Source organism: Oncorhynchus keta, chromosome 8, assembly GCF_023373465.1.
Source record: "Oncorhynchus keta strain PuntledgeMale-10-30-2019 chromosome 8, Oket_V2, whole genome shotgun sequence".
NCBI lineage: Eukaryota > Metazoa > Chordata > Actinopteri > Salmoniformes > Salmonidae > Oncorhynchus > Oncorhynchus keta.
The window spans coordinates 42,208,117-42,231,942 of record NC_068428.1 but is presented as its reverse complement, the minus strand read 5'-3'; the positions used below and the strand labels follow the sequence as shown (position 1 = coordinate 42,231,942).

The window sequence follows — 23,826 nt, the reverse complement described above, 5'->3', positions numbered from 1 at the left end:
AGAAAAAATGATCAGCCTATATCGAATCTTCCATTCCTCTCAAAATACTTTGAAAAAGCTGTTGCGCAGTAACTCACTGCCTTCCTGAAGACAATGTATACGAAACGCTTCAGTCTGGTGCACTGAGACTGCACTTGGGAAGGTGGTAAATTACCTTTAATTGGTGTCAGACCAAGGCTCTACATCTGTCCTCGTGCTCCTAGACATTAGTGCTGCTTTTGATACCATCGATCGCCACAGATTGGAAACCCAAATTGGCCCAAACCCAAATAAACCAGCCATGTTCTGGCCTGGTTTAGATCTTATCTGTCAGAAAGATATCAGTTTGTCCCTGTGGATGGTTTGTCTTTGACATTTCTGTGTTCCTCAAGGTTCTGTTTTAGGACCACTTTTGTTTTCACTGTATATTTTAACTCTTGGTGATGTCATTCGGAAACAAATGTTAACTTTCACTGCTATGCGGACGATACACAGCTGTACATTTAGATGAAATACGGTGAAGCCCCAAAATAGCCCTCCGTGGAAGCCTGTGTTTCAGACATAAGGAAGTGGATGGCGGCAAATGTTCTACTTTTAAACTCGGACATAACAGAGATGCTTGTTCTCGGTCCAAAGAAAGAGATCTTCTGTTGGATCTGACAATTAATCTTGATGGTTGTACAGTCAACTCAAATAAAATTGTGATGGACCTCAGTGTTACTCTGGACCCTGATCTCTCTTTTGACGAACATATCAAGACTATTTCAAGGACAGCTTATTTCCATCTTCGTAACATTGCAAAAATCAGAAACTTTATATCCAAAGATTATCATCCATGCTTCTGTCACTTCTTGATTAGACTACTGTAAAGCTCTACTTTCCAGCAACCGGATAAAGCACTAGAATCTTGACTAGAACCCCAAAAAATGTGATCACATTACTCCAGTGCTAGCCTCTCTACACTTGCTTCCTGTTAAGGCTAGGGCTAATTTCAAGGTTTTACTGCTAACCTACAAAGCATTACATGGGCTTGCTCCTACCTATCTTTCCGCCTTGTCTCAGGGTAGTTGAAGATATCCCTCTAGTGGTGTGGGGCTGTATTTGGCAAAGTGCGTGGGGTTATATCCTGCCTGTTTGGCCCTGTCCGGGGGTATCGTCGGTCAGGGCCACGGTGTCTCCCAACGCCTCCTGTCTCAGCCTCCAGTATTTATGCTGCTCTCTCTGAGTACCTGAGCACTAGGACCATGCCTCAGGACTACCTGGCCTGATGACTCCTTGCTGTCCCCAGTCCACCTGGCCGTGCTGCTGCTCCAGCAGTTTCAACTGTTCTGCCTGCGGCTATGGAACCCGGACCTGTTCACTGGACTACCTTGTCCTGGACCTGCTGTTTTGGACCCTCTACCACACCTGTTGTCTGTAACTCTGAATGATCGGCTACGAAAAGCCAACTGACATTTACTCCTGAGGTGCTGACCTGTTGCATCCTCGACAACCACTGGGATTATTATTATCTGATCCTGTTGGTCATCTATGAACATTTGAACATCTTGGCCATGTTCTGTTATAATCTCCTGCTGGTCATCTATGAACATTTGAACATCTTGGCCATGTTCTGTTATAATCTCCTGCTGGTCATCTATGAACATTTGAACATCTTGGCCATGTTCTGTTATAATCTCCTGCTGGTCATCTATGAACATTTGAACATCTTGGCCATGTTCTGTTATAATCTCCTGCTGGTCATCTATGAACATTTGAACATCTTGGCCATGTTCTGTTATAATCTCCTGCTGGTCATCTATGAACATTTGAACATCTTGGCCATGTTCTGTTATAATCTCCTGCTGGTCATCTATGAACATTTGAACATCTTGGCCATGTTCTGTTATAATCTCCTGCTGGTCATCTATGAACATTTGAACATCTTGGCCATGTTCTGTTATAATCTCCTGCTGATCATCTATGAACATTTGAACATCTTGGCCATGTTCTGTTATAATCTCCTGCTGGTCATCTATGAACATTTGAACATCTTGGCCATGTTCTGTTATAATCTCCTGCTGGTCATCTATGAACATTTGAACATCTTGGCCATGTTCTGTTATAATCTCCTGCTGGTCATCTATGAACATTTGAACATCTTGGCCATGTTCTGTTATAATCTCCACCCGACACAACCAGAAGAGGACTGGCCACCCATCAGAGCCTGGTTCCTCTCTAGGGAGTTTTTCCTAGCCACGGTGCTTCTAAAATCTGCATTGCTTGCTGTTTGGGGTTTTATCCTGGGTTTCTGTACAGCACTTTGAGACATTGGCTGATGTAAAAAGGGTTTTATAAATACATTTAATTGATTGACTAACGCTTCACATCTACGATAATATATAGTACAACCCTGTTACATCATCTTTCTAAGACTTTAACAAGTACTCCATACAACCGTGGCAGACGATCTCCTTTTCCAGTGTGTTCCAGTGTGTCTGATGATTGGCCCAATTCTCTCCTCTCCTCCTTTTCTCTGAGGTTGCAGCCCAAATAATTTCTTAATCTCTGGGTTCTGATCCAGACGCTGTGGTTCAGACATCACCCTCCTCCTCTCCCTCTTTCCCCATGACAGACTGTAATATACCACAACTTCTCCACTCAGAGTATGCATTCCTCCCTTACTCCATCTCATCTCCCTCCAATCATCTCAACTCTCCCTCCATCCTCGATCTCATCTCCCTCTTCTTCTCTCCCACTTACCTCACCCTGCTTTCTGCATGATATAGTAGTCTACATGCTACAATCTCCCTCTTTAGTGTAATCCCCTAGTCCCCAGCCCAGTCGACTACACTACAGCCCTCATCTAGTCCCTAACCATCAACCCTCCAGCCCAGTCGACTACACTACATCCCTCATCTAGTCCCTAACATCAACCCTCCAACCTAGTCGACTACACTACAGCCCTCATCTAGTCCCTAACATCAACCCTCCAACCTAGTCGACTACACTACAGCCCTCATCTAGTCCCTAACCATCAACCCTCCAACCCCAGTCGACTACACTACAGCCCTCATCTAGTCCCTAACCATCAACCCTCCAACCCCAGTCGACTACACTACAGCCCTCATCTAGTCCCTAATCATCAAACCTCCAACCTAGTCGACTACACTACAGCCCTCATCTAGTCCCTAACATCAAACCTCCAACCTAGTCGACTACACTACAGCCCTCATCTAGTCCCTAACCATCAACCCTCCAACCCCAGTCGACTAAACTACATCCCTCATCTAGTCCCTAACCATCAACCCTCCAACCTAGTCGACTACACTACAGCCCTCATCTAGTCCCTAACATCAACCCTCCAACCTAGTCGACTACACTACATCCCTCATCTAGTCCCTAACATCAAACCTCCAACCTAGTCGACTACACTACAGCCCTCATCTAGTCCCTAACCATCAACCCTCCAACCCAGTCGACTACACTACATCCCTCATCTAGTCCCTAACCATCAACCCTCCAACCTAGTCGACTACACTACATCCCTCATCTAGTCCCTAACATCAAACCTCCAACCTAGTCGACTACACTACAGCCCTCATCTAGTCCCTAACCATCAACCCTCCAACCCAGTCGACTACACTACAGCCCTCATCTAGTCCCTAACCATCAACCCTCCAACCTAGTCGACTACACTACATCCCTCATCTAGTCCCTAACCATCAACCCTCCAACCTAGTCGACTACACTACATCCCTCATCTAGTCCCTAATCATCAAACCTCCAACCTAGTCGACTACACTACATCCCTCATCTAGTCCCTAATCATCAAACCTCCAACCTAGTCGACTACACTACAGCCCTCATCTAGTCCCTAACATCAACCCTCCAACCCCAGCCCACTACACTACAGCCCTCATCTAGTCCCTAATCATCAACCCTCCAACCTAGTCGACTACACTACATCCCTCATCTAGTCCCTAACATCAAACCTCCAACCTAGTCGACTACACTACAGCCCTCATCTAGTCCCTAACCATCAACCCTCCAACCCCAGTCGACTAAACTACATCCCTCATCTAGTCCCTAACATCAACCCTCCAACCCCAGTCGACTAAACTACATCCCTCATCTAGTCCCTAACCATCAACCCTCCAACCTAGTCGACTACACTACAGCCCTCATCTAGTCCCTAACATCAACCCTCCAACCTAGTCGACTACACTACATCCCTCATCTAGTCCCTAACATCAAACCTCCAACCTAGTCGACTACACTACAGCCCTCATCTAGTCCCTAACCATCAACCCTCCAACCCCAGTCGACTAAACTACATCCCTCATCTAGTCCCTAACCATCAACCCTCCAACCCCAGTCGACTAAACTACATCCCTCATCTAGTCCCTAATCATCAAACCTCCAACCTAGTCGACTACACTACAGCCCTCATCTAGTCCCTAACCATCAACCCTCCAACCCCAGTCGACTAAACTACATCCCTCATCTAGTCCCTAACCATCAACCCTCCAACCCCAGTCGACTAAACTACAGCCCTCATCTAGTCCCTAACCATCAACCCTCCAACCCCAGTCGACTACACTACAGCCCTCATCTAGTCCCTAACCATCAACCCTCCAACCCCAGTCGACTAAACTACATCCCTCATCTAGTCCCTAACATCAACCCTCCAACCTAGTCGACTACACTACATCCCTCATCTAGTCCCTAACATCAAACCTCCAACCTAGTCGACTACACTACAGCCCTCATCTAGTCCCTAACCATCAAACCTCCAACCTAGTCGACTACACTACAGCCCTCATCTAGTCCCTAACCATCAACCCTCCAGCCCAGTCGACTACACTACAGCCCTCTAGTCCCTAACCATCAACCCCCCAGCCCAGTCGACTAAACTACATCCCTCTTCTCATTAGCACAGAGTCATCACTCATTCTATTGGCACAAACACATCACCATGACAACTCCAACAACTTTATTTTCTAGAATGTGTTATTCTGGGACTGGTTCTGATTGTACAGTTTCCCAAAAGGACGATTGGATTTCGCTAGAGTCTCCTGGGCCAGAACTAAAGCAGCTAAATCATTCATGCTCGTTTGAAATATTGTTCATTTGATCACTTTGGAAGTACGTCAGAGAGGTCAGATTTTAAATTGACCTAATTCTTCCAAGAAACCATTGGACAGAAAACACAAGAGGAACATAGACCTAGGGCCATAATGTACCTAACAGAAAACTGTGAGCACCGTAAATCACATTTCTGAGTTATTATTGATAGCGTTCAGCAAATTCAAAATGGCACGGGCTCAAATAATCAGGTATTGCAAACATATAGGGAAACAGACTCACTCAGAGATAATACTACTGTGATCTAAATAAAGAGGAGATCATCACCTTTCAGCTAGCCAGTCACACTGATTAGGGCCTACCTCTCCCGACTGACCTTGTCACCACTATGTCGTTGTCGTTGACCTCGTCACCACTATGTCGTGTCGTTGACCTCGTCACCACTATGTCGTGTCGTTGACCTCGTCACCACTATGTCGTGTCGTTGACCTCGTCACCACTATGTCGTGTCGTTGACCTCGTCACCACTATGTCGTGTCGTTGACCTCGTCACCACTATGTCGTGTCGTTGACCTCGTCACCACTATGTCGTGTCGTTGACCTCGTCACCACTATGTCGTGTCGTTGACCTCGTCACCACTATGTTGTTGTCGTTGACCTCGTCACCACTATGTCGTTGTCGTTGACCTCGTCACCACTATGTCGTGTCGTTGACCTCGTCACCACTATGTCGTGTCGTTGACCCCGTCACCACTATGTCGTTGTCGTTGACCCCGTCACCACTATGTCGTTGTCGTTGACCTCGTCACCACTATGTCGTTGTCGTTGACCTCGTCACCACTATGTCGTGTCGTTGACCTCGTCACCACTATGTCGTGTCGTTGACCTCGTCACCACTATGTCGTGTCGTTGACCTCGTCACCACTATGTCGTGTCGTTGACCTCGTCACCACTATGTCGTTGTCGTTGACCTCGTCACCACTATGTCGTGTCGTTGACCTCGTCACCACTATGTCGTGTCGTTGACCTCGTCACCACTATGTCGTGTCGTTGACCTCGTCACCACTATGTCGTGTCGTTGACCTCGTCACCACTATGTCGTGTCGTTGACCTCGTCACCACTATGTCGTGTCGTTGACCTCGTCACCACTATGTCGTGTCGTTGACCTCGTCACCACTATGTCGTGTCGTTGACCTCGTCACCACTATGTCGTGTCGTTGACCTCAACGGTGTGTCAAACCTGTTTAGAGATTTTGATGCTACTACTGTGCGAGCTCAAAAGCTATTCACCAGGTGCCAGAGTAGATGATAATGCATGATTCATCACTTGACCTTTGAAGAACCTTCGTCTTCGAGTTGAACACATATCACCCAATCACAAAACACGGACCGCCCACGTTGGACCACCCACATCGGACCACCCACGTTGTACAGGATAGCGTCAAGTACTACAATCACTCAGATGTTCATTGATTGACAAATGTATTGATGGATGGATTGACTGACCAATCAGTCCTGTGTTCATTGATTGCCTAAACTGACTGACGGATGGATGGATTGACCAATCAGTCCTGTGTTCATTGATTGCCTAAACTGACTGACGGATGGATGGATTGACCAATCAGTCCTGTGTTCATTGATTGCCTAAACTGACTGACGGACTGATTCTTTAATTGATTGCCTGACGATTGATTAACTGTCATCGTCTTACCGTTCATGTTGTCCGACATAGATCCGGACACGCTGACAGGCGAGTTGGTGGCCCTGGACTGTGGTGCTGAAGACACAGGGTCGTCTACGATGACTAGCATGTCACTACTGCTCTCATCCTGGTCTGGATCTGGGTCCTGGTCTGGGTCCTGGTCTGGAGGTAGGGAGCTGGGCTGGAGCTCACTACTCAGAGAGATCTGACCAGGGAGAGACAGGAGAGATGCACACACCTGGGGGTTAGGGTGAGGAAGAGGAGGAAGAACAGGAGGAGGAAGAAGGGGCCAGGAGAGGGGCCAGGAATGCCAAGAATGGGGCACAAAGGAGGTGGAGAGAGAAGAAGAGATACAAGTATGAGGTGAAAGGGAATAGCAGTGTCCACAATGGAGACAAAAGATAGAGGGAAGAACAACCCAGAGAAAGACCAATAGAAGGTTGAAGAGTAAGTCAGTAAGTTCAGAGGTTGCAGACACTCAGGTCAAAGCTCCCTCCCTCTCTCACCTCACTGAAGGGACTAGGCATGGCAGAGTCGTCCATGTCTACACTGATGAATGAATCATCTCCGTCGGCTGAGAGGTTAGAGTTGTCTGCAGACAGGTTGTAAGGGATGACCAGGTTCACGTCTTTCCTCCTCTTAGGATCCTTAGGGTCCTCGTCATCCTTCTTTCTCTGTATGGAGACAGGGAGAGAGAGACAGAGAGCGAGGGGGGAGACAGAAAGCGAGGAGACAGAGAGCGAGAGGGGGGGGACAGAGGGGGAGAGAGAGCGAGGGAGAGGGGGAGAGAGAGCGAGCGAGAGGGGGAGAGAGAGAGGGGGAGAGAGGGGGGTTATAGGGATGGTGTTATATGAAAGATATGAACTCCTCTCAGATCTGAATGGACTTGGGTCGTAAAAGACAAATAGATCAAAAGTCAAAACACCTTTTAATAAAGCACTTGGCTGTGTTTCAGTGACAAGCGTGGAAACAAAAATCTCAACAGATTTAATGAGGATGAAGACCTTCACCTACATAACAGGCTCCATTTTCCCATAGACGTTTTCAGCATCAGATTACAATGGCACGCTAGGTGGTCAGCTTTACCACAGACCTTAGCTTTGTTAAATATGTCAAATTCTCCCACATTGGCTGACTCAGAGAGAGTTTGATCGAGAGCCAAGGTACTGAAGCTACAGAGACGACCCACAAACAGACGACTGGCCAAACCACCATCTTGACTGGGCTGAAGGAGCTCAGAGACATAGTGGTGGAACAGAGAGTGGAGCTGACTGGCTCCAAGGCTGAGGAACATGGAGGTCAGACTGAAGGACACTGAGGACCTGGCAGGTGAGCAGATAGTGAGATACTGAGATTTTAGTGTTGGAGGAAAGAGTGGCGGTCAGTGAGTGTGGGAACACAGGTATTAAACAAGAAGACAAGCGACAAGTTACGGTTTTAACTTTGCTCATGTATCTGAGCAATGATTTGGTCCTACCGTATATACCTACACGTACGCTACGGTCACAAGACGCAGGCCTCCTAATTGTCCCTAGAATTTCTAGGTAAACAGCTGGAGGCAGGGCTTTCTCCTATAGAGCTCCATTTATGGAATGTCTGTCTCAGCCTTTAAGTCTTTACTGAAGACTCATCTCTTCAGTAGGTCATATGATTGAGTGTAGTCTGGCCCAGGAGTGGGAAGGTGAACGGAAAGGCTCTGGAGCAACGAACCGCCCTTGCTGTCTCTGCCTGGCCGGTTCCCCTCTTTCCACTGGGATTCTCTGCCTCTAACCCTATTACAGGGGCTGAGTCACTGGCTTACTGGTGCTCTTTCATGCCGTCCCTAGGAGGGGTGCGTCACTTGAGTGGGTTGAGTCACTGACGTGATCTTCCTGTCTGGGTTGGCGCCCCCCCTTGGGTTGTGCCGTGGCGGAGATCTTTGTGGGCTATACTCGGCCTTGTCTCAGGATGGTAAGTTGGTGGTTGAAGATATCACTCTAGTGGTGTGGGGGCTGTGCTTTGGCAAAGTGGGTGGGGTTATATCCTTCCTGTTTGGCCCTGTCCGGGGGTATCATCGGATGGGGCCACAGTGTCTCCTGACCCCACCTATCTCAGCCTCTAGTATTTATGCTGCAATAGTTTGTGTCGCGGGGCTAGGGTCAGTTTGTTATATCTGGAGTACTTCTCCTGTCTTATCCAGTGTCCTGTGTGAATTTAAGTATGCTCCCTCTAATTCTCTTTCTTTCTTTCTCTCGTAGGACCTGAGCCCTAGGACTATGCCTCAGGACTACCTGGCATGATGACTCCTTGCTGTCCCCAGTCCACCTGGCCGTGCTGCTGCTCCAGTTTCAACTGTTCTGCCTGCGGCTATGGAACCCTGACCTGTTCACCGGACGTACTACCTGTCCCAGACCTATTATTTGACCATGCTGGTCATTTCTGAACATCTTGGCCATGTTCTGTTATAATCTCCACCCGGCACAGCCAGAAGAGGACTGGCCACCCCACATAGCCTGGTTCCTCTCTAGGTTTCTTCCTAGGTTTTGGCCTTTCTAGGGAGTTTTTCCTAGCCAACGTGCTTCCACACCGGCATTGCTTGCTGTTTGGGGTTTTAGGCTGGGTTTCTGTACAGCACTTTGAGATATCAGCTGATGTACGAAGGGCTTTATAAATACATTTGATTTGATCTGTGCCTGTAAACAGTTTGAGGCCAGGTGCTGGTGAGACGGAGTAGCTGAAGAGACAGAAATGCAGGTAATAAAAGAGTTAAAGTTTAAGCTGGGTAACATTTTAGTGAACTGACAGTAACTTTTGGTATTTGTTTTTGTCCTTTTCTTTTTGTTTTAGAGAGAGGGAGGTGGAGGAGCTGCAGAGAGAGAATACAAGTAAACCAACTGAAAGGTTATTACTATTCCAGACAGGAAAAATATGTGGGATTTTATCTTTGATTGTGTAACATGATTAATGCTAGCGTAAATCATAATGCTGACTTTCCACTCATCAGAAAGAACACATTTTTTGTATGTTGTCTTCACAGCCAGGGCAATGGTTCACAGCCAGGGCAATGGTTCACAGCCAGGGCAATGGTTCACAGCCAGGGCAATGGTTCACAGCCAGGGCAATGGTTCACAGCCAGGGCAATGGTTCACAGCCAGGGCAATGGTTCACAGCCAGGGCAATGGTTCACAGCCAGGGCAATGGTTCATAGCCAGGGCAATGGTTCATAGCCAGGGCAATGGTGGCCTTTTCTGTTGTGTTCATAGCCAGGGCAATGGTTCACAGCCAGGGCAATGGTGGCCTTTTCTGTTGTGTTCACAGCCAGGCCAATGGTTCACAGCCAGGGCAATGGTTCACAGCCAGGGCAATGGTTCACAGCCAGGGCAATGGTTCACAGCCAGGGCAATGGTTCACAGCCAGGGCAATGGTTCACAGCCAGGGCAATGGTTCACAGCCAGGGCAATGGTTCACAGCCAGGGCAATGGTTCATAGCCAGGGCAATGGTTCATAGCCAGGGCAATGGTGGCCTTTTCTGTTGTGTTCACAGCCAGGGCAATGGTTCACAGCCAGGGCAATGGTTCACAGCCAGGGCAATGGTTCACAGCCAGGCCAATGGTTCACAGCCAGGCCAATGGTTCACAGCCAGGCCAATGGTTCACAGCCAGGGCAATGGTTCACAACCAGGCCAATGGTTCACAGCCAGGGCAATGGTTTACAGCCAGGGCAATGGTTTACAGCCAGGCCAATGGTTTACAGCCAGGCCAATGGTTTACAGCCAGGCCAATGGTTCACAGCCAGGGCAATGGTTCACAGCCAGGGCAATGGTTCACAGCCAGACCAATGGTTTACAGCCAGGGCAATGGTTTACAGCCAGGGCAATGGTTCACAGCCAGGGCAATGGTTCACAGCCAGGCCAATGGTTCACAGCCAGGGCAATGGTTCACAGCCAGGCCAATGGTTCACAGCCAGGGCAATGGTTCACAGCCAGGCCAATGGTTCACAGCCAGGGCAATGGTTCATAGCCAGGGCAATGGTGGCCTTTTCTGTTGTGTTCACAGCCAGGGCAATGGTTCACAGCCAGGGCAATGGTTCACAGCCAGGCCAATGGTTCACAGCCAGGCCAATGGTTCATAGCCAGGGCAATGGTTCACAGCCAGGCCAATGGTTCACAGCCAGGCCAATGGTTCACAGCCAGGCCAATGGTTCACAGCCAGGCCAATGGTTCACAGCCAGGGCAATGGTTCACAGCCAGGGCAATGGTTCACAGCCAGGGCAATGGTGGCCTTTTCTGCTGGTTTGACTGATTCCGGATGTGTAGGAAACTACAGTGGTCTTGACTACAGTGATCAGCAACATCGGCAAGGCCTACAGCACAACTACAGGTCCTGACCACACTAACACCATATAATATACACTATATTAGGTACACCGTTCATGAAAATGTATAGCTCCTACAGACAGAGTCACACGTGGCCGTGGCTTGATATATAAAGCAGGAAAACAGGCATCAAGGCATTCAGTTACTGTTGGACTGAACGTTAGAATGGACCAAACGAGTGACTACGTGACTGAGCGTGGTATGACCGTTGGTGCCAGGCGCACCGGTTCCTATACATCATAACCGGACGGCCTCCTGGGCTTTTCACGCATGACAGTGTCTAGAGTTTATTGAGAACGGTGCGTCAAACAAACAAACATCCTGTTATTGGCAGTCCCGTGGGTGAAAACTGCTCGTTGATGAGAGAGGTCCAAGGAGAATGGCAAGAATCGTGGAAGCTAACAGGTGGGACAAAAACAGACAAATAACAGCGCGGTACAACAGTAGTGTACAGAACGGCATCTCAGAACACACAAGTCGTCTGTCCTTGTCAGGGATGGGTTATTGCAGCAGACGACCACACCGGGTTCCACTCCTATCAGCTAAACACAAGAAGAAGAGGCTCCAGTGGGCAACGCCATCACCAACACTGGACAACTGAGGAATGGGGAAGAAAACACTGCCTGGTCTGATGAATCCCAGTTCCCGTTGCATCATGCAGATGACAGTCAGGATTTGGGGTAAACAGCATCAGACCATGGTCCCATCCTGCCTGGTGTCAACGGTACGGGCTGGTGGCGGTGGTGTAACGGTGTGGGGGTTTTCCTGGCACACGTTAGGTCCCTTGATACTAATTGAGCATCGTTTCCATGTTCTGAATAATTCAGGCTATTGTGGAGGCAAAGGGGGGTCCAGTCCGGTACTAGATGGGTGTACCTAATAAACTGGTGTATATGCCCTCCGGCTAGAGTGCAGCATTAATAACAATGTATATGAGAGACGGTGCTGAATCTTTCTCTGTAGGAAGTGTACTCCTTCAGATTCACGCATCTCCTTAAAGATACATGGATCTCTGACAGCGGGGATAACCACAGCACCTTCAGTGACTTCCTGCTCATCTCCTTAAAGATACATGGATCTCTGACAGCGGGGATAACCACAGCACCTTCAGTGACTTCCTGCTCATCTCCTTAAAGATACATGGATCTCTGACAGCGGGGATAACCACAGCACCTTCAGTGACTTCCTGCTCATCTCCTTAAAGATACATGGATCTCTGACAGCGGGGATAACCACAGCACCTTCAGTGACTTCCTGCTCATCTCCTTAAAGATACATGGATCTCTGACAGCGGGGATAACCACAGCACCTTCAGTGACTTCCTGCTCATCTCCTTAAAGATACATGGATCTCTGACAACGGGGATAACCACAGCACCTTCAGTGACTTCCTGCTCATCTCCTTAAAGATACATGGATCTCTGACAGCGGGGATAACCACAGCACCTTCAGTGACTTCCTGCTCATCTCCTTAAAGATACATGTCATCTCTGACAGCGGGGATAACCACAGCACCTTCAGTGACTTCCTGCTCATCTCCTTAAAGATACATGGATCTCTGACAGCGGGGATAACCACAGCACCTTCAGTGACTTCCTGCTCATCTCCTTAAAGATACATGTCATCTCTGACAGCGGGGATAACCACAGCACCTTCAGTGACTTCCTGCTCATCTCCTTAAAGATACATGGATCTCTGACAGCGGGGATAACCACAGCACCTTCAGTGGCTTCCTGCTCATCTCCTTAAAGATACATGGATCTCTGACAGCGGGGATAACCACAGCACCTTCAGTGGCTTCCTGCTCATCTCCTTAAAGATACATGGATCTCTGACAGCGGGGATAACCACAGCACCTTCAGTGACTTCCTGCTCATCTCCTTAAAGATACATGATCTCTGACAGCGGGGATAACCACAGCACCTTCAGTGACTTCCTGCTCATCTCCTTAAAGATACATGGATCTCTGACAGCGGGGATAACCACAGCACCTTCAGTGACTTCCTGCTCATCTCCTTAAAGATACATGTCATCTCTGACAGCGGGGATAACCACAGCACCTTCAGTGGCTTCCTGCTCATCTCCTTAAAGATACATGGATCTCTGACAGTGGGGATAACCACAGCACCTTCAGTGACTTCCTGCTCATCTCCTTAAAGATACATGATCTCTGACAGCGGGGATAACCACAGCACCTTCAGTGACTTCCTGCTCATCTCCTTAAAGATACATGGGTCTCTGACAGCGGGGATAACCACAGCACCTTCAGTGACTTCCTGCTCATCTCCTTAAAGATACATGGGTCTCTGACAGCGGGGATAACCACAGCACCTTCAGTGACTTCCTGCTCATCTCCTTAAAGATACATGGGTCTCTGACAGCGGGGATAACCACAGCACCTTCAGTGACTTCCTGCTCATCTCCTTAAAGATACATGGGTCTCTGACAGCGGGGATAACCACAGCACCTTCAGTGACTTCCTGCTCATCTCCTTAAAGATACATGTCATCTCTGACAGCGGGGATAACCACAGCACCTTCAGTGACTTCCTGCTCTTCCCTTTGTAAGGGAGGCACCATGCTATAATGCTCTTTGACGTGAGTAGTGGGATTAAAAGCCACAATGTCCCTCACTAACTAATAAATAGACATTATATACATATATTTTTTCTTCTCCAGATTTTTGGCCAGACGGAAGCCACTCCTCAGTAAAAGGCACATGACAGCCCTCTTGGAGTTTGCCAAAAAGGCACCTGAAGGACTCTCAGACCATGAGAAACAAGATTCTGAATGCCAAGGGTTACGTCTGGAGGAAACCTGGCACCATCCCTACGGTGAAGCATGGTGGGGGCAGCATCATACTGTGAGAATGTTTTTCATTGGTTTTCATTTTTTATTTGTATAAATTAGCAAATGTAAAAACAAATAAAAAACATTTTTATAACTGTCTTTACTTTTTTGTCATTACTGGATAGTGTGTAGATTAATTAGGGGGAAAAAAATATTGAATCGATTTTAGAATAAGTCTAACATAACAAAGCGTGGAAATGTGGAAAGGGGGTCAAACTTAAAAGTATTGTTTAAAAAGGCGTGACATAAGGTTGTACCTTGTCAGCGTATTTCTCTCTCTTTCTCCTGCGGTCCTTCACCTTGCTGCACTCCTCCTGTTGTGTCTTCTCTTCCTGACGAACGCGCACTGCGGGAAACAATACAGAGGTAGCAGACAAATCAGTAAACGGGCTTTCTCACACAGGAACAACAGGAACCAATCACAAGTCCCCTCACGTCTCTTCTCCAGCTCCTCATCGTCCAGCAGTAGACTGACCACCTCTTTAGGCTTCAGGGTGTCTGGTTTAAAGTTCCCCCCAGAGATCACCATCCTCTGGATCTGATGGAGGAGAGAGAGGACACATGGATACAAAGGGTTAACTAGGACCAAGGCCTTTAGGGTTTCTCTACAAAAAAAGGTAGAAACCGTGCAGAGAGTCGCATTAAACCCTGGTAGGATGTCAGTACCGAGGAGTGTCGTATTAAACCCTGGTAGGATGTCAGTACCGTGCAGAGTGTCGCATTAAACCCTGGTAGGATGTCAGTACTGTGCAGAGTGTCGTATTAAACCCTGGTAGGATGTCAGTACCGAGGAGTGTCGTATTAAACCCTGGTAGGATGTCAGTACCGTGCAGAGTGTCGCATTAAACCCTGGTAGGATGTCAGTACTGTGCAGAGTGTCGTATTAAACCCTGGTAGGATGTCAGTACCGTGCAGAGTGTCGTATTAAACCCTGGTAGGATGTCAGTACCGTGCAGAGTGTCGCATTAAACCCTGGTAGGATGTCAGTACTGTGCAGAGTGTCGTATTAAACCCTGGTAGGATGTCAGTACTGTGCAGAGTGTCGTATTAAACCCTGGTAGGATGTCAGTACCGTGCAGAGTGTGGCATTAAACCCTGGTAGGATGTCAGTACCTTGCAGAGTGTCGCATTAAACCCTGGTAGGATGTCAGTACCGTGCAGAGTGTCGCATTAAACCCTGGTAGGATGTCAGTACCGTGCAGAGTGTCGTATTAAACCCTGGTAGGATGTCAGTACCGTGCAGAGTGTCGTATTAAACCCTGGTAGGATGTCAGTACCGTGCAGAGTGTCGTATTAAACCCTGGTAGGATGTCAGTACCGTGCAGAGTGTCGTATTAAACCCTGGTAGGATGTCAGTACCGTGCAGAGTGTCGCATTAAACCCTGGTAGGATGTCAGTACCGTGCAGAGTGTCGTATTAAACCCTGGTAGGATGTCAGTACCGTGCAGAGTGTCGTATTAAACCCTGGTAGGATGTCAGTACTGTGCAGAGTGTCGTATTAAACCCTGGTAGGATGTCAGTACTGTGCAGAGTGTCGCATTAAACCCTGGTAGGATGTCAGTACCGTGCAGAGTGTCGCATTAAACCCTGGTAGGATGTCAGTACCGTGCAGAGTGTCGTATTAAACCCTGGTAGGATGTCAGTACTGTGCAGAGTGTCGTATTAAACCCTGGTAGGATGTCAGTACATTTACATTTAAGTCATTTAGCAGACGCTCTTATCCAGAGCGACTTACAAATTGCCGTGCAGAGTGTCGTATTAAACCCTGGTAGGATGTCAGTACCGTGCAGAGTGTCGTATTAAACCCTGGTAGGATGTCAGTACCGTGCAGAGTGTCGTATTAAACCCTGGTAGGATGTCAGTACTGTGCAGAGTGTCGTATTAAACCCTGGTAGGATGTCAGTACCGTGCAGAGTGTCGCATTAAACCCTGGTAGGATGTCAGTACCGTGCAGAGTGTCGCATTAAACCCTGGTAGGATGTCAGTACTGTGCAGAGTCGTATTAAACCCCGGTAGGATGTCAGTACCGTGCAGAGTGTCGCATTAAACCCTGGTAGGATGTCAGTACCGAGGAGTGTCGTATTAAACCCTGGTAGGATGTCAGTACCGTGCAGAGTGTCGCATTAAACCCTGGTAGGATGTCAGTAGTGTTTCGTTCATCGTATTAAATCCTGAAGGATGTCCGTAGTGAGCTCCATCTTCTTCTTGACCTAAAGTAGTGTCTCACCTCACTCTTCTCCTTGGCCCTCTGCAGTATCCTCTCCTCTATAGTGAGCTGACAGATCAGACGGTACACAGTGACCTGCTTGGTCTGACCCAGGCGGTGAGCTCTGTCCATAGCCTGCTGGTCCACTGTAGGGTTCCAGTCACTGTCATAGAAGATCACCTAGTGAGAGAGCGTGAGCGCAAGGGAGCGTGAGAGAGAGAGAGCGAGAGAGAGCGCAGGAGAGAGAGAGCACGGGAGAGAGAGAGAGAGAGAGAGAGCATGGGAGAGAGAGAGAGAGCATGGGAGAGAGAGAGAGAGCATGGGAGAGAGAGCGAGAGAGAGCGCAGGAGAGAGAGAGCATGGGGAGAGAGAGAGAGAGAGAGAGAGAGAGCACGGAGAGAGAGCAGAGAGAGAGAGAGAGAGCGAGCAGGGAGAGAGGGAGAGAGAGAGAGAGAGAGAGAGAGAGAGAGAGAGAGAGAGAGAGAGAGAGAGAGAGAGAGAGCACGGGAGAGAGAGAGAGAGCACGGGAGAGGGAGAGAGAGAGCGAGCACGGGAGAGAGAGAGAGAGAGAGAGAGAGCACGGGGAGAGAGAGAGAGCACGGAGAGAGAGAGCACGGGAGAGAGAGAGAGAGAGCACGGGGGAGAGAGAGAGAGAGAGAGCACGAGAGAGAGAGAGAGAGAGCACGAGAGAGAGAGCACGAGAGAGAGAGAGAGAGAGAGCACGGGGAGAGAGAGAGAGAGAGAGAGAGAGCACGGGAGAGAGAGAGAGAGAGCACGGGGGAGAGAGAGAGAGAGAGAGCACGGGGAGAGAGAGAGAGAGCACGGGGGGAGAGAGAGAGAGAGAGCACGGGGAGAGAGAGAGCACGGGAGAGAGAGAGAGCACGGGAGAGAGAGAGAGCACGGGGAGAGAGAGAGCACGGGGGAGAGAGAGAGAGCACGGGAGAGAGAGAGAGAGAGCACGGGGAGAGAGAGAGAGAGCACAGGAGAGAGAGAGAGAGAGCACGGGAGAGAGAGAGAGAGAGCACGGGAGAGAGAGAGAGAGAGCACGGGAGAGAGAGAGAGAGAGCGAGCGAGAGCGAGAGAGCGAGCGAGAGCGAGAACAAGATGGAGAGAAGCAAATTACTCACAGCCAACGAGAAGACCAGCTGGGGAAAACAGTTATACCAGCCACACTACAGTTATACCTTCCACACTGCAGTTATACCAGTTATACCAGCAACACTGCAGTTATACCTTCCACACTACAGTTATACCAGTTATACCTTCCACACTGCAGTTATACCTTCCACACTGCAGTTATATACCGGTTATACCTTCCACACTGCAGTTATACCTTCCACACTGCAGTTATACCAGCAACACTGCAGTTATACCTTCCACACTGCAGTTATACCAGTTATACCTTCCACACTGCAGTTATACCAGTTATACCAGTTATACCTTCCACACTGCAGTTATACCAGTTATACCTTCCACACTGCAGTTGTACCAGTTATACCTTCCACACTGCAGTTATACCTTCCACACTGCAGTTATACCAGTTATACCTTCCACACTGCAGTTGTACCAGTTATACCTTCCACACTGCAGTTATACCTTCCACACTGCAGTTATACCAGTTATACCTTCCACACTGCAGTTATACCAGTTATACCTTCCACACTGCAGTTATACCAGTTATACCTTCCACACTGCAGTTATACCAGTTATACCTTCCACACTGTAGTTATACTGTAGTTATATGTATGGTAGTTATACTGTAGTTATACTGTAGTTATACTGTCATAATACTGTAGTTGTATGGTAGTTATACTGTAGTTATATGTATGGTAGTTATACTGTAGTTATACTGTCATAATACTGTAGTTGTATGGTAGTTATACTGTAGATATATGTATGGTAGTTATACTGTAGTTATACTGTAGTTATATGTATGGTAGTTATACTGTAGATATATGTATGGTAGTTATACTGTAGTTATACTGTCATAATACTGTAGTTGTCAGGTAGTTATACTGTAGTTATACTGTAGTTATATGTATGGTAGTTATTTGTTGGGTTGGTATATGGTTTGGTGTATGGTGTATGGTTTGGTGTATGGTTTGGTGTATGGTATGGTATATGGTATGGTGTATGGTTTGGTGTATGGTTTGGTGTATGGTTTGGTGTATGGTTTGGTGTATGGTATGGTGTATGGTTTGGTGTATGGTTTGGTGTATGGTATATGGTGTATGGTTTGGTGTATGGTATATGGTGTATGGTGTTTGGTGTATGGTTTGGTGTATGGTATATGGTGTATGGTGTATGGTATATGGTATGGTGTATGGTTTGGTGTATGGTATGGTATATGGTATGGTGTATGGTGTATGGTTTGGTGTGTGGTTTGGTGTATGGTATATGGTGTATGGTGTATGGTGTATGGTATATGGTGTATGGTATGGTGTATGGTGTATGGTATATGGTGTATGGTTTGGTGTATGGTATGGTGTATGGTGTATGGTTTGGTGTATGGTTTGGTGTATGGTATATGGTGTATGGTATGGTGTGTGGTGTATGTTATATGGTGTATGGTGTATGGTTTGGTGTATGGTTTGGTGTATGGTTTGGTGTGTGGTGTATGTTATATGGTGTATGGTTTGGTGTATGGTGTGGTGTGTGGTATGGTATATGGTATGGTGTATGGTATGGTGTATGGTATATGGTTTGGTGTATGGTATGGTGTGTGGTGTATGGTATGAGAGAGAGAGAGAGGGGGGGGGGATGAGAGAGAGAGGGGGACAAGAGAGACAGAGGGGGATGAGAGAGAGAGGGGGATGAGAGAGAGGGGGACGAGAGAGACAGACGGGGATGAGAGAGAGGGGGGGGGGTGAGAGAGAGAGAGGGACAAGAGAGAGCGAGGTGGGTGAGATAGAGACAAAGACAGAGAGGGGGATGAGAGAGAGAGAGAGTTGCTCACAGTGTCAGCAGCAGTCAGGTTGATGCCCAGACCTCCAGCCCTCGTACTCAGGAGGAACACAAAGATGTCAGTCCTGAGAGACGAAGGGAGGAAAGAAAAAAAACATTATTGTTAATGACCCTTATTTTACCAGGTAAGATGACTCATTTACAGCAACGCCCTGGGGAACAGTTACATGGGAGAGGAGGGGGGGGATGAATGAGCCAAATGGAAGCTGGGGATGATTAGTTGGCCATGATGGTATGAACCAGATTGGGAATTTATCCAGGACACCAGGGATAACACCTCTACTCTTACGATAAGTGCCATGGGATCTTTAATGACCACAGAGTCAGGATACCCGTTTAACAGTCCCATACGAAACACCACACACAGGGCAATGTCCCCAATCACTGCCCTGGGGCTTTGGGATATTTTTTTGACCAGACGAAAGAGTGCTTCATACTGGCCGTCAAACACCACTTCCAGCAGCATCTGGCCAACAGTGCGATGCAGGGTGGTATGCTCGTCAGCAGATTGTAGAGCCAGAGAGATGGTTTACAATGTATCACACGTTTATCACAACTAGAAGCAGAGTGCCCAAGGCCCACAGAGAGCAGAACTAATGCAAACCAGAATACACAGAGACAACCCAGAATACACAGAGACAAACCAGAATACACAGAGACAAACCAGAATACACAGAGAGACAACCCAGAATACACAGAGACAACCCAGAATACACAGAGACAACCCAGAATACACAGAGACAACCCAGAATACAGAGAGACAAACCAGAATACACAGAGACAACCCAGAATACACAGAGACAAACCAGAATACACAGAGACAACCCAGAATACACAGAGACAACCCAGAATACACAGAGACAACCCAGAATACACAGAGACAACCCAGAATACACAGAGACAACCCAGAATACACAGAGACAACCCAGAATACACAGAGACAACCCAGAATACACAGAGACAACCCAGAATACACAGAGACAACCCAGAATACACAGAGACAAACCAGAATACACAGAGACAAACCAGAATACACAGAGACAACCCAGAATACACAGAGACAACCCAGAATACACAGAGACAACCCAGAATACACAGAGACAACCCAGAATACACAGAGACAACCCAGAATACACAGAGACAAACCAGAATACACAGAGACAACCCAGAATACACAGAGACAACCCAGAATACACAGAGACAACCCAGAATACACAGAGACAACCCAGAATACACAGAGACAACCCAGAATACACAGAGACAAACCAGAATACACAGAGAGACAACCCAGAATACACAGAGACAAACCAGAATACACAGAGACAAACCAGAATACACAGAGACAACCCAGAATACACAGAGACAAACCAGAATACACAGAGACAACCCAGAATACACAGAGACAACCCAGAATACACAGAGACAACCCAGAATACACAGAGACAACCCAGAATACACAGAGACAACCCAGAATACACAGAGACAACCCAGAATACACAGAGACAACCCAGAATACAAACCAGAATACACAGAGACAACCCAGAATACACAGAGACAACCCAGAATACACAGAGACAACCCAGACAACCCAGAATACACAGAGACAACCCAGAATACACAGAGACAACCCAGAATACACAGAGACAACCCAGAATACACAGAGACAACCCAGAATACAGAGACAAACCAGACAGAGACAAACCAGAATACACAGAGACAAACCAGAATACACAGAGACAACCCAGAATACACAGAGACAACCCAGAATACACAGAGACAACCCAGAATACACAGAGACAACCCAGAATACACAGAGACAACCAGAATACACAGAGACAACCCAGAATACACAGAGACAACCCAGAATACACAGAGACAACCCAGAATACACAGAGACAAACCAGAATACACAGAGACAACCCAGAATACACAGAGACAACCCAGAATACACAGAGAGACAACCCAGAATACACAGAGACAAACCAGAACACAGAGACAACAGAGAGACAACCCAGAATACACAGAGACAAACCAGAATACACAGAGACAACCCAGAATACACAGAGACAGACCCAGAATACACAGAGACAACCCAGAATACACAGAGACAAACCAGACAAACCAGAATACACAGAGACAACCCAGAATACACAGAGACAAACCAGAATACACAGAGACAACCAGAATACACAGAGACAACCCAGAATACACAGAGACAACAACCCAGAATACACAGAGACAACCCAGAATACACAGAGACAACCCAGAATACACAGAGACAACCCAGAATACACAGAGACAACCCAGAATACACAGAGACAACCCAGAATACACAGAGACAACCCAGAATACACAGAGACAACCCAGAATACACAGAGACAACCCAGAATACACAGAGACAACCCAGAATACACAGAGACAAACCAGAATACACAGAGACAACCCAGAATACACAGAGACAACCCAGAATACACAGAGACAACCCAGAATACACAGAGACAACCCAGAATACACAGAGACAACCCAGAATACACAGAGACAACCCAGAATACACAGAGACAACCCAGAATACACAGAGACAACCCAGAATACACAGAGACAACCCAGAATACACAGAGACAACCCAGAATACACAGAGACAACCCAGAATACACAGAGACAAACCAGAATACACAGAGAGAATACACAGAGACAAACCAGAGAGACACAGAATACACAGAGACAAACCAGAATACACAGAGACAAACCAGAATACACAGAGACAAACCAGAATACACAGAGACAACCCAGAATACACAGAGACAACCCAGAATACACAGAGACAACCCAGAATACACAGAGACAACCCAGAATACACAGAGACAACCCAGAATACACAGAGACAAACCAGAATACACAGAGACAACCCAGAATACACAGAGACAACCCAGAATACACAGAGACAACCCAGAATACACAGAGACAAACCAGAATACACAGAGACAACCCAGAATACACAGAGACAACCCAGAATACACAGAGACAAACCAGAATACACAGAGACAACCCAGAAACAGAGACAAACCAGAATACACAGAGACAACCCAGAATACACAGAGACAACAGAGACAACCCAGAATACACAGAGACAAACCAGAATACACAGAGACAAACCAGAATACACAGAGACAACCCAGAATACACAGAGACAAACCAGAATACACAGAGACAAACCAGAATACACAGAGACAACCCAGAATACACAGAGACAAACCAGAATACACAGAGACAAACCAAAATACACAGAGACAACCCAGAATACACAGAGACAAACCAGAATACACAGAGACAAACCAGAATACACAGAGACAAACCAGAATACACAGAGACAAACCAGAATACACAGAGACAAACCAGAATACACAGAGACAACCAGTAGTGAGCCAAAGCTGTCCACAGCCAATAGCCTGGAGGAGGATGAAAACAGTTGAACGAAGACTCACCTGCTCTGGAAGTCAGCCACCATGTCTCTGCGTTCTGAGATCTTGGAGGAGCCGTCCAGGCGCATGTAGGTGTGTTTACGATACACCATGTACTCCTGGAGGGGGGAATAAAGGGTTTTAAGATACCAGCTTATTTATTCCAGGCTCTTGTTGAGAACTCGGTTGGCTTGAAGTGGGCCACAACACAGAGCAACTTGAATGGCGAGAGACATCCGGCCCCGGTTCCCACTCAACACATCCGGACCCGGTTCCCACTCAACACATCCGGCCCCGGTTCCCACTCAACACATCCGGCCCCGGTTCCCACTCAACACATCCGGCCCCGGTTCCCACTCAACACATCCGGACCCGGTTCCCACTCAACACATCCGGCCCCGGTTCCCACTCAACACATCCGGACCCGGTTCCCACTCAACACATCCGGACCCGGTTCCCACTCAACACATCCGGCCCCGGTTCCCACTCAACACATCCGGCCCCGGTTCCCACTCAACACATCCGGCCCCGGTTCCCACAACACATCCGGACCCGGTTCCCACAACACATCCGGACCCGGTTCCCACAACACATCCGGACCCGGTTCCCACAACACATCCGGACCCGGTTCCCACAACACATCCGGACCCGGTTCCCACTCAACACATCCGGACCCGGTTCGCCCAACACATCTGGCCAACGGTTCCCACTCAACCCATCTGTACCTGGTCTCTGATGCTAACCACCTCTGATTGGCTCTGGCCAATTAATTACAGAAAGAGCATCCTGGTCGTGACTGAAACAGACCTGGACCACATGAACCATCTGGAGAATGAATGAATGAATGAGGAGTCAAACAACAGCTCAATGAATAAAGGCGAGTCACTACAAAATCCAAATTGGATCGTTTCGAGCAGCATAGCCCCAATCAGAATGCCTCTTGCATTTTTCAGTGAGTGGTCTTGCCTGCTGTTCTTGTAATATATGCAGCAGACGCAATGCGGTGGTTTCCCTGATCCAAGAGGAACAGTAAATAAAGACTGCAGACAAATCTGACTGAACGGTGTACAGCAACAGCAGCAAAGACCCCATCGTAACATCTCTGGAACTGTGTGTGTGTGTGTGTGTGTGTGTGTGTGTGTGTGTGTGTGTGTGTTTGGTGACAGAGTGTGGTTAACCCATGCAAACTAGAAGCAGAGAGACTTAGCAACGCTCCGCCCTGACAGAACAGCTGACGACGTCATCGT

At 47.8% G+C, this 23,826-nt stretch overlaps 1 protein-coding gene across 50 annotated transcripts in view; it reads right to left on the bottom strand.

The window, feature by feature from the left end:
* The window catches only part of ino80 (INO80 complex ATPase subunit), a 122,097-nt gene that overhangs the window by 4,203 nt on the left and 94,068 nt on the right, over window positions 1-23,826 (bottom strand). For all 50 annotated transcript variants that reach the window (XM_052524268.1, XM_052524270.1, XM_052524271.1 and 47 more), the window contains exons 28-34: window positions 22,604-22,698; window positions 19,114-19,186; window positions 16,179-16,337; window positions 14,387-14,489; window positions 14,209-14,297; window positions 7,256-7,423; window positions 6,759-6,954 (exon numbers count right to left, since the gene is read on the bottom strand). In XM_052524268.1, the coding sequence (XP_052380228.1) occupies window positions 6,759-6,954; window positions 7,256-7,423; window positions 14,209-14,297; window positions 14,387-14,489; window positions 16,179-16,337; window positions 19,114-19,186; window positions 22,604-22,698 (883 nt within the window). The remainder of the gene's footprint in view (window positions 1-6,758; window positions 6,955-7,255; window positions 7,424-14,208; window positions 14,298-14,386; window positions 14,490-16,178; window positions 16,338-19,113; window positions 19,187-22,603; window positions 22,699-23,826) is intronic.